General features: G+C 36.7%; 1 protein-coding gene across 1 annotated transcript in view; it reads left to right on the top strand.

Moving 5' to 3' along the window:
• Positions 1–2,294: 2,294 nt before the first annotated feature.
• Positions 2,295–12,680, top strand: part of rimbp2b (RIMS binding protein 2b) — a 163,146-nt gene continuing 152,760 nt past the window's right edge. The window contains exons 1-2 of the mRNA XM_079637845.1: positions 2,295–2,425; positions 2,640–2,771. Coding sequence (XP_079493971.1) covers positions 2,399–2,425; positions 2,640–2,771 — 159 coding nt within the window. The 5' untranslated portion in view covers positions 2,295–2,398. The remainder of the gene's footprint in view (positions 2,426–2,639; positions 2,772–12,680) is intronic.

Genomic DNA, 12,680 nt, shown 5'->3' with positions numbered 1-12,680 from the left:
TGTTTACACACATTTTTCTGAGGAACACAAAAGTGGCCATTTCGTTATGTAGGCTACTTACTTTTTTTATGTAATCAAACATACTCTGTTTAAGAGCAAAACTAAAAGTAAACATAAACAAACTAAAAAAAAAATTAAATAAAATATGTTGCAAACAAAGTATTTTAATTACCGGTACAAAAACAAAGTTATGTAATAAGTGGTATCAAAACTCATTGCAGTGTGAGTAAATCTTAGGGATTTTTTGTGTGTGCAGTTTTCATCACGCACACATAAAAATTGCGCAGTTCTGTCAATGTCAATTGTTTTATTATTTTCAGTGTGTGATTGTATAAAAAAGTGCGTGCATGTTTCGTGGCCTGACCCTTGTAAAGCTCCAGCGGGCTTCTCTGTAAGGCTCGGAGGGGAGATTGTTCTGCTGTTCTCGCCTCAGGCGGCGTACAGTTTCCAATGGACTGCTATCGAGTGACTCTATTCATAGCCCTCGTCCTGTCCCGGGCAAACCATGTGGCCTCTCAGCAGTACTACACCGCACATCTGTCCAGAGTCCAGACGCTTGCCAATGCTTTCTCCATTATCATTTAGTCACACTCATTTAAGAAGCAATACTATCAGAGGGGATTATACATCCCCTGAAAGGGCTTCTTCCTTTCCCGTCTCTCCTCGAGCCGCTTTCTTCACAGCCATTTTCTGTACAGTAACACAATATAATCCAGCGCCCGTTCTTATGTAACTTCAGCGAAGTGCAGACATTAATAATCCCACGCGGCCTGTGGCACGCGGGCTCCGTGACATCACCGTCAGCAGCAGTGGAGTATGACTAGAGGACTGTGGGTAAACACGTTTAAGAGCAGGACATGATGGAGCGGTTTGCTGGAGTTCACAGAGATGTGTAGATTATTCATAGATTATGGGCCATGGTATGTACGGATGTGTGGATTAAGACCTAATTGATTTGTAGATTACAGCATGTGGATTGAGTGTCATGCAGTGTAGGCTACCCTAAATCTTAGGAGATGAATTTAAACGTATTTGTATCGTCTTTAGGTTTTATGTTTGCATTTATTATGTTTGCTTAGGTTATTAGGGATTATTGGATTAATAGGGAATGGGACTGTAAAATATTATCTATGCATATATGTTTATAAGAATGATTTGTGTTGTGCATGCAGGGGAAGTTAATGTTCATGCTTATGTGATATGACTCAGTGTGTGTGTGTGTGTGTGTGTGTGTGTGTGTGTGTGTGTGTGTGTGTGTGTGTGTGTGTGTGTGTGTTTGACTAGCCTACACCAGGGGTCTGTGCATGATGTCAGATGTCTGGGGGGGGGATGTGTATGCATTATGTAAAAAGTGTTTGTAGCTTATATGTATGCGTGCGCATTTTGTGCTTGCGTGTGTGGGTAGGGGAGACTGGGGAGTGTTGTACCATTTTGTTTCTCCATCTGTTTTGCTGCTATGTGTCATATTTAATCTGCCATTCAAATGTTTGGAGTTGGTAAGATTTCTTAATGTTTTTTTATTTTTAAAGAAGCCATTATGCTCACCAAGGTTGAATGATTAGCTGAAAATAGCCTACAGTAAATACGACTATTTAAAAAAAACCCTAATTATTCCTGTGATTTCAAAGCTGAATTTTCTGCATTATTAATCCAGTCTTCAGTGTCACATCCTTCAGAAATTATTCTAGTATGCTGATTTTGTGCTCAAGAAACATTTTTTATTACTATCATCAATGTTGAAAACAGTTATGCTTCTTAATATTTTGTAAAAACCATGATAAAAAAATCTTTGAAAGAAAAGGCCTATATAAAGTTCATAGCATGTTAAAAAGAGTTTAAGATAATTTATTTGAAATATAATTTTTGTAACATATCTCTTTACACTTGATAAGTGTGAATGAATGTATAGCCTATACTCTTAAAAAATATATATATATCTTACTGACCGCAATAAACCTTTGAACACAAATTACCTACAAATTACTATATAAATTTCAAGCCCAAAGAATGCTGTAGTTAAATTTTAAATTAGTTCAGTGTTTTAATTTACTTGTTCATTACTTATTCAAAATAGTCCAATTGTTCCCTGTCCCATTCCATCCCTCTTTTTAATTGAACCTATAGGAAACATTGTAAAAATTTGAAGTAGATTTAGAACAAAATCTTAAATCAAATTAATACCATTGTTAATACCAGCTTTAGTGTGAAACAACAGCAGTTAATGAAAATCTTCATGCACCCACGCCACTAGGTGTCAGTAAAAAGTCAAAGACAGCTGGAATAAAGAAGAAATAAGCGCACCTTGTATGTCATCAAGTTAAATAAACAAGAGAACGTAGGGCTACTATTAGACACTATTTCTGTTATTTAGCGTCCATTGACATCAAATTATAACCAGATGTGGAATTTTGCTTGTCCCAAAATTGTTTGTTTTTATTTGACTATTGTTTATTTTACTAAAATACTATTGTTTTGTCTTGTAAATCCAGTGTACTGTCACACCAGGAGGATAGTGATCATGAATGATAGTAATTTTACCCCTGTTGCACATTTTCCAGTAGCCTATAGTTGGCTAAACTGATGGTGTTATGACTCTCCATGGCCTATGGATGTTTAAGTGACATGTATCTGTCCTGCAGGAGATGATGGGGGTTGAAAGGCAGTGTGAGGTGGAGGTACTAAAACAGCCCCAAAATGAGTTACAGTGGGTCCGAAAACAGCTTTCAGTCAACTCTAACAGAACCAATGGACCAGGCAGGACCAAGGATAAGGTAAGTCTTTGGGTTAATCAAAAAAATACACCACAAATACAACTTAGATTATCATATATTGTTTGTGTTTCTGTTTGTAGATGTTGTATGGACTTGAATGCAAGACGTGTGTGTATTAATCATAATGTGGTTACTTCAGTGAAAGGTTAGATTTTTTGAATGTTTTGAATGAAAGATCAAAAGGATAAACAATGCACATGTATTAACTTCTTTGCTCATATTTACCAAGGGGCGCAAATAATTCTGACCTGGACTATATATATATATATATATATATATATATATATATATATATATATATATATATATATACATTTGAGATTAGCTTGGTTTAGATTTTAGAATTTAAATGAAGGATGCATTAATCTGCTAGTAATGTCGTAGTTTTGGTTCAGAGCTGTGACCTAGGCATTATTGGATTAGTCTGTGTCCTGATCCTGGTTTGGTTTTCTGAGGACTTGGCCTACTCCCTCTTCAACCCTTTTCCACCCCTCCTTTCCCTTGCACCCTCCATCTGTTCTTTCACCCAAAAAAAAAAAAATCACTTGATCTGAAGTCACTTGATGACCTGTTGTAAGCTTTGTAAGCAGTTAGTATCATGGGGTATTTAGCATTTAGGCACCTGTGGCATTTCTTTGAGTAACAGATCAACATTCATCATTTGACCTTATCATTTGGAGCTTAGCGAAAGATCAAATTGTACATACCATTGGGTCTTTTTATGGCAAAGTAGCCATTCAGTCGGCTCCAGTCTCTTATTTAACAAAGGTGAAATCGATCCTTCACTTTAACCCACAGTGCTTATGACCAGACGTTTTCTGCTTCAGATGTGAAGAGGATGGAAATTGCTCACTTATACTCAGAGCAAATAACATTTACTTGGCTGGAGTGTTTTAGAGATGTTAATGAGTCCTGCGATGTACTCGGGGTCTAGATGTGCCTTTTAGAGATGGGAATCGGTGCAGGTTTATATAGAGTGTTGCCATATTTGGCTGTGGTTATGCAATGCTATGTCCCATGAGACAGCAGAGGACTCTTTTGGGAGAGACGGAGGGAGACAGAGTAGAATGACAGCCCACTTAATAATTGTTACGGTTGCCAGGCAGCAGTTTAATGAGCATCCAAACAAGTCAAGCTCGTTTTTCCGTCTAGTTTGTCATTTTATTTCCATGTATATTTCTTTCTTGAATCTCATCGTCTTTGCTGGACACGCTGCTGTATTCATGCACTGTATTCGTTTGTTTGTGTTGGCATTTGAGTGATTGTGCAATACCGGTGAGAGACACAGAGGGCAGTCTTGTCCTATTGTTTCTTTGCCATGTCTGGGGAAACCCTGAACCATCCAAATAATCCTCCTTAATACCCTGCTGCTCCTGCATCCCTGATCTCTGATTGGCCGCGGCTGCTGGGAACGGTCCTGCCACTGCACAGTGGGAGATAAACGATTGGCCAGACTCACTCACTGGCGGAAAGAGTAAGCGAGCACGCATGAGAACAGGAGAGAGAGGGTTTACAGGGTTTCTCACAAGGGATCCTCATTAACAAATCCGTCTTCTGCAGTCAAATCGCAGATATGTTTTAAAGCATTTACTGTAATTCGCAGACATAAGCTGAGTATGTACTGGATTCTCGACCATTGATGAAGAAGCATGTTCCTTATGCAGGTGTGTAGTATAAATACATTTCCGGGCATAATACATCCACCATGTTGGAATTGTCACCTGATCTGGATGTTCTTTGACCCATGGCCTCATGGGATAGTAAAGTGTCCACTTGTTGCACACAGAATCTCTGCTGAATACTACTTTTCTGAACCATTCTGATTAGTCATACTGATTTTTACTGATTTATACTGATTTATATATATATATATATATATATATATATATATATATATATATATATATTAGGGGTGTAACAATATATCGTGCCACAATATATCGCAATACAAAAATGCAACAATACGTATCGTGGATAGTGACAATATGTATCGTGGATAGTTCACCCAAAATAGAAATTACTGTATAAGAAAAAAATCATGTTTTCAGAGTTTTAGTGTCAGTACTACATTAAACTACTATATAATGTTGATTATAATGTATAATAATGCAATGGTCAGCTTCAGAATCATGAATATTTTTATTCTGGTGTCACCATTGTCCTTGAATTACAAGCACCAAGTCCAAACCTGTTCATTTAAACCCACAATGTAATATCAAAGTTAGCATTTTAATCAACAGTAAATTTTTTGTTAACCTTTTATCATATGTCTTGGGAGTATCGCAATAATATCGTATCGTGAGTTCAGTATCGTGATATATATCGAATCGTGAAATGAAGGTATCGTTACACCCCTAATATATATATATATATATATATTAGTATTGTGTTTATATGTGCAAGAATATTCTAACATTTATCAGAATTTTGTCATTATGTAAGTGTCACATAAAGACATTAACCTGATTCCATAATTAGATGAATCCAATATTCCAGTTTCTAGAAATCGGAATCAGACCGCTTGCATATGCCTATATTAATCAGAATTCTGGGTTGTGTAAAAAAAACCGGATTTGTGATCTCCATTGTAACTCAGCATTAATCTGCCTATGTTTTAACAAAGGTAATTCTGGGTCATAAAGAAACTGAATAGTTGAGCTATTGAAGAAACAATTTTTTTTTTAGCAAGGAGGAGATATGTTAAAGTCCTATATTGACAGATCTTAAGAAAATTAAGGAAAATCTTATTGAAAAAGAAAAAAATGTAGGCAGGGACATCATCAGTTGTTGATTGGATGGAGCAGGACCTGAATGTGAGCTTCCAGTCAATTGTAAGAGAGGGGCGGGGTTTAAGCGGACTAAATGATTGGAGAAGTCTGGCATACATCACCAGCGCGAAGTCTGTTGTTTTCACTGGAAGGTTGAGTTGACATTTTAATAAAACAGGACAATGTTATTCAAAATAATAATATATTTTTTAAATAAAATATACATAAATGAATTGTTCACAATAAGATGAATAACATTCGTTTAAAAAATAGAGTGAATTTTTATTTTCATCCTTGATTTTCATCCTTGAATTTTCATCCTTGAAACGTCATCGAGACGTGAAGGACATAAATGAGAATTGAGATGTTTGAATTAATCTAATGTATTTAGGATTATTCTGCTGTGTAACTTGGTCTAAGGTTTAACTACAATATTGACCTTAATGAGAAAATTATGTTTATGTAAATGTGGCCAAATGGGGGAAGGGAGTGTAGTGTGTAAGAGAGTATTCAAAAACACCTTATTTGACCTTGTCAGCTCCAGTCATGGCCCTCCAGGGCGGATGGGTGATGCTCACCTGGAAGATAATGCCGATGCACAGCATTTGGAATGAGAGACGGGTATTTACATCAGAGATGTCAAAGTGAACCAACGACTGTTCTGCATAAGCTGCACTGGCTCTGCACTTGTGCGTGCTTCTGTGAGTGTGTGGTAAAGAGAGATGGAATAGGCCAGTGGTGTTCACATATCTTCTGATCCAGCACACAGATACAGATGAAGAGCGCTTAAAGCGCGCGCTAAATGCAGAGTGTATTCGTGTGCTGCGCTCTTCCAGCAGTGTGTGTGAGTGCGCGCGCGTGCGGTCTCCTCAGTACCGCCCGCTCGAGCGCTTTTCCCTTCCCGACGGTCGCTAATGAACCGTTTTAAGCCCGGATAGCACGGATAGCACGGACAGCGGACCGGAGCCGTCAGCCGCCCCTTAATATGACACAGTTGGACGCGGCTGTCTTTACGGGAATCATCTTTTAACGGAAGAGCGGCGGAAGAGGTAGAGTCGCTGTCCATCGCTTGTTTTCGTGCACGCGCTCAGCTGATTTGAGAGCATGTTGTGTTGATAGGTGAGGTATTGGATGGTTTGGTCAGACATGTCTTTAAATTTGTTACAATGTGGTTGTTTAGTCGGTTAGATGTTAACGTTGCTGCTTTGGTTCTAAATGTCATGATGGCTCTTGCTCGTGCAGTCGTCTGCACTATAACCTTATAAATACAGACGTTAGTCCGCATGCTGTATTAGATGTGCTGAAAACATTATTCAGGATTTCTCTGCCAGTGAAACACATGTCTGTGTGGGGTAGGTTTGTCCAAAGCCATTTTAGATTGCAGCACTGCTGAATATCTCACAGTAGCTTGTACTATTAAAGAGATAGCCCATCACTTCTGAGCTCTTCAAACTCCCTCTAGATTTCTCTGTCATAATCAGATACAGTTCTTTATTTTAGTAACAATTAAACGTGTTATTCATTTTTAAACAACCTAAAAGTGATATGTGATGCGGGGCTAGTTGTCACATGGGTTATATATGTCCACAAAAGTCCAATTACACAAATGTGTCTTCTCTTTGAATGTTGATTTCTAGTTAAAACGCTTCTTAATATAAATATATATAGCCTACCATTTAATGCTGATTATATATGTATATATATAAAATAAACACACACACACACACACACACAATATATATATATTAATATACAATTTATTTAATTAGAATTCATAAACGCTTTACTGACCAATATCAAAAAAGTGCAGCCGTTATATTATTAGTCACCGTGAAATCAAAATTGACAATTCTTATTTTTATGTAACATTGCCGTATTTATTATAAATGATTTATCTGTGCCCATCTTTTTTATTATTATTTTATTTTTAATTCCTATGCCTACGTAATCTTTAAATATCAAAATAACCTCCCCTCCTTCTTGCAGCGACATCTCTTCTCTTCTCTGATGACGTGTTTACTGGCGAAAGGGCGGGACAACCTGTCAATCACATGACATCACTGCAATAGCAAACCACAATGATCCAATCAATTCCTGATGGACTAAAAAAAGTCCCGCCCTACATATTTTTTCTTGTTGCTGTTTCGCTTGGATATTTGTCACAATAGGGAAGAAAAGACTATTGCTACTTCCATTTCATGCTGACTTTAAGTACTTTAATATAGTAATCGTTCAGTACCATGATAATCATGAAAGCACCATAATCATGCAGCATGATACTACTGTATGAGTACCTTTTTGTAAAGGGATTTAATTTTTAGCATCATATCAGTTGATGTCTGTTTTGACAATGAATTTGTGTCTAGGGGAAAGGAGCATGACACATTTAATGCACAATTCACATGCTATCCTGAATTAATTTCAATCAGCAGCCAGTTTAATAGTTATGGTTTTTCTATTAATTCCAGTTGCTTAACATCAAATGCATTTCGTCTAGCTGCCAAAAAAAAAAGTCATTTCAAACACATGCGATCACCCATGTGCTTTTTAATTATTAATACAGTCTATATAATAACATGGTGTAATATATCTTCCTGTAGGTTGACTTACATCATAGTATGAGGAAGGTATAGATTAAAATAAGAATATGCTGAAAATATTGTACAGATGGTATTGTTTTGTGGTCTTTAACTCCGTAATTGCTATTAAGCAGGTGTTTTTTTCTGTACTAATTGACATACAGTACATTCATTCCAAGAACAATGATGCAATGTTGTATTATATATCAGGGGCACAATGATGATATAGTATTGCATTCTCAGTAAGTTTTCACATCTTGGATCTTGCCTTGTGGGATTGAATCTGTAAACTTCTGAGCATTAGCAGTAGTATTTAGGTGAAGCTGTTATGGAATAGGCCTATTATCATACAACACCTAGTATGCCGAGAGTGATGCTTTTTAATTTTTAATGCTAAAATCCAGTGTTTATGATTTAGATTGTATTAGAAAGATGAATATGTTGTTGTGCTGTTGTAAAGCACTTTACACCAACAGCGTGAAATGTGTTCTCTCAGAGCTCATAGAATATTAAAAAGAATATAACACCCTTCACACACAACTTCAACCTCAACCATCCCAGCATTCTCTCTCTGTCTACAAACCCCCACTTTTTTGTTGTTGGTTTCAGTCATGTCATCAGTAAAAATGAGTTCAGTGCATTTGATTTGAGCATTGCAGATGAAATATGTGATTGTGTGTGCCATTAATGATGCATATTTCAAACAGCAATTTAACTGTCCACTTGAGGTTTAGCTGGTTTTACTGGAAGATACCATAACTACACACTCTATATGTCTCTTTCACAATTATTAGCAAGAAACATGTTTGAACTATTGCAAATATTCAATTATATTATAGCAGATGTTTTACTAATGCCCAATTTCACTTCAGAGGGACCCTTAAAAATGCAAAATGGACTCACGTTTATCTTTGTCTGCTGTCTTTTACGTCACAGTTCAGGACCAATGAAGGTTTTGGGACTGTGCATGTTCTCATCGGCCAATCAGCTTACGGTAGCATTCTTATAGAGTGTAACAGTCCTGTTCCGAAAGTAAAAATCCCATTTATTTTCTCCATTGGGAATTGATTTTTAACAATAACTTATAAACCTTTAAAGACAGACCTACTGTGAGCTATGAGGTTATTAATCAATGGTATATGTTTTTGTCGAAGCCATCAGCCCACATTGTTTCAACTTATTTTTAAATAATTGTGTTTAACAGCGTAATTCCTAGTGAAAAACTACATTACCCATGATTCTGTAAAGAACACCCCATCAATCAATGCATAAAAACAAGCAAATTAGGACAAACAAATTCTATAGCACCACTTTCATGAAGTACTACAAGTTAACACTCTCAAACACTCAAATATTTGCATATTTTCCAATAAACTTAAAATATATTGATTCTGTATATTTGTAATCAACATGTTTAAATCAATATTTTTATATTTCTCCATAGTTTTTAATCCGATTTTTTTTGTCCAATTTACAAATTCTTCTCTTTTTTTGCTTCAAAATCAATCAAAGTTTGTAATGTGATTCTCCTCTCATCTGACTGTTTTGGTTCACGGCTTATTACACAGCCCCGCCCGTGACATGTGGAAGAAAAAATGGATATTGTGGCCACAAATTAAGAATTTGCTCCCACCATGTATTAATTTGTGGCCTTGTGTTATTGCATTATATGTAACTTTTGGCCTTCTAGCCATTTAAAAAACAAAACTGCATGCATTTTTCAGAAGAACATTTTTGGTTGTGCTTTGGCTCTGCGTGACTGTGCAGATGAATATGGTTATCCTACTGCTCATAAAACATTCACTACTAGGCTCAAGAGATGTAACCAGTTTAGATGGAAAGGATCTCAAGCTGACTAGCTGAAAATGTTACTGTGGCTTTAGTTTTACCCATTAATAGATACGGTACTTAGCCTACTTGAAAATAATTTCCAGCACAGCTACAACAAACATAATGAAATGACCCTTCACAATAGATAACGCGCTCTGTTTGCTACATATGGCAATTTATCTGTTCAATAAAATACTTTACTGACCTGTTGAGTTATAAAAACACCATCACTTTTACAACGAGCTCTGCCGCGTTCTATTTTTGTAAGAAGAAGCTTCTCTGTTCTGTATTTTTTTTATTAAGCCGATTCCCCGGAGGTTCGAGATTTAGCGTGCTCCACGTCAACCTTTCTCACTCGTTGTGACATCTAAACTATACCACAAAGTAGCCAGAGCAACTTTTCTCTATTTACGGGTATGACGAGACACGCACGGACGAGTGACGAAATTTTGCGCAAAAAGCATCCCGCTCTACCTAAAATATAAACGCTTATCACACTCTTACCATAGTGAATCAGGGTAAGACAAAAACACATTTTGGAAGGAGGATTGATGGTGTTTTGACTTAAAATGTTGTTTATTTTGAACAAAAAAAGTTACATAGTGCACCATCAATTAATATTTAGGGCCCGAGCACAGATGGTGTGAGGACTCTATTGGAATTGCTCTGTTTTTATTAATTTAATTCCCTTCCTTTAATTTAGTTAAATCATGGCTTCAATATCTATGTGACAATGTAGCATATATCTACTAAACAAGGACATTTTTAAAGTTCCTGTGGGAAAAATGAATTGGAAAAAGTATGCGGCAAGTATAGTTGGTCTCTATTATAGACTTATTTGGTCCTTTTACTAGTAGTTAATGAATGAAGGAGGTAGGATGACTGGTTTGGATATTAAGTCACATAAACTGTCCTCCTGACGCTTCCGATGTTTTTTCTGAGTCTATCATAGTTTATTCAGGTTTCATGAAGCAGACGGTGTGTGGGAAAAATCTGATTAATTGTAACAATAGCAGAACAAGAGCCTTGTACAAGAGTACAGAACCTTAAACCTCAACACAAAGAACCATTTCAGCATAAAAAGGCTTCATTATGTAGATATGATTTTAAATTGAACTAATAATATCATTAAAGAACCTTCATTTTGAGACTGCTCTATAATATCTGGATTCTGGTGATGCTTAGTGCCCTGCTGGCAGTACAGGGCACGTGTCTTTCTCTCGCTCTTTTTCCTCTCTCTCTGCCTCATTCCCTCCATCCCTGCCTTACTTATATGAACAGCGCCAGTCATGTCCAGATTACATAACTGTCTCCCCCCTCCCTTGTTCGTGCGGTCCAGTAGATGGAAATGCTCAGCGGGGATCTCATTATGGTGTTGTACGCCAGGGGTTAAAGTGCATTATGATCATACATGTCCTTTCTGGAACTGTATGCCCATCATATGAATCTCATCAGGCAGGTGCTTGTCACTACGTATCTATCGTTCTTTCGTTTTGCCTGAAATGCTGTGTTTTGGGGATTATATTAGATTCTTCTACAGCGAAGAGGATTTAGATTTACTAGTGTCCACTCTGTATGTGTGCTGAGCTGTGATCTTTGTGACAGACAGCAGTCAGTTTGCAGCTGCTGGGGAAATGGACATGCTTTTGAATTATGAAGTATGTGTGTGCATGTGAGAGGAGGACAAGTTAAAAGGGAGAAAGATGGAGAGCCAGAGAGGAAGAGAAAGAAGGTGGAGCGAAGGAACGAGCGTTAACACCAAGAGAAGACAGATGCCAGTCAGTGGCTGGGGTTTGCATGCAAATGAATTTTGAATATAATAGAGGAGGCTGTATTTATGTGTACGGACAGATGTTTTAGTGTGTAGGTGCGTTTGTGTGTTCACGCTTAAAGGAATAGTTTACCCGAAAATGAAATGAAAATGACACTTCATTCATGACACGTTGTTCCAGACATCTGTGGTTTCCATTCTTGTGGAACACAAAAAGAGACATTTTGAATAATGTGCTAGTCACTATTTTTAGTGCAGCTGCAATGAATGAGGACTAAAGGCCCGTTCACACAAAGAACGATTACTACAAAGATAGCTATAACTATAAAGATAAGCATTTTATTGTAAGCTCGCTCTTCAGTTATGTCTTCTGTCGCTTTAAATGCTCAAGCTCACTAGAGGGTGGATTCTGATTGGCTGTCAATGTTTTTATTGTTCATCGGCTGGAAAAAAAATCTTTCTGAAAGTGATTCGAATTATATTTTTCCTCTGTGTCATAATAGTTATAGTTGTGGTGTGGATTTCCCCATTCCCAAATTAGAACGATTATTAAAGCCAGAGGCTAAGTGAAAATAGCAGTATTTTCGGTAACACTTTACAATAAGGTTCGTTAGTTAACTACATTAGTTAACATGAACTAATAATGAATTGCACGTATACAGCATTTATTCATCTTTGTTAATGTTAATTTCAACATTTACTAATACTTTATTAAAATCGTGTGCACATTAGTTCATGCTCTGTGAACTAACATGAACTAACAATGAACAGCTGTATTTCTATTAACTAACGTTAACAAAGATTAACAAATACAGTAACAAATGTATTGCTCATGGTTAGTTCATGTTAGTTAATACATTAACTAATGAACCTTATTGTAAAGTGTTACCGTATTTTTTGTGCTGCTGATAGTTGTGCAAATAGTGGCAGATACTATTTATAATTTTTTTCAAGCTGATTT

The sequence above is a fragment of the Phoxinus phoxinus genome (assembly GCF_949152265.1).
Source record: "Phoxinus phoxinus genome assembly, chromosome: 15".
Lineage (NCBI taxonomy): Eukaryota > Metazoa > Chordata > Actinopteri > Cypriniformes > Leuciscidae > Phoxinus > Phoxinus phoxinus.
The sequence above is the reverse complement of the archived record's forward strand: the minus strand, read 5'-3'. Positions and strand labels throughout refer to the sequence as shown.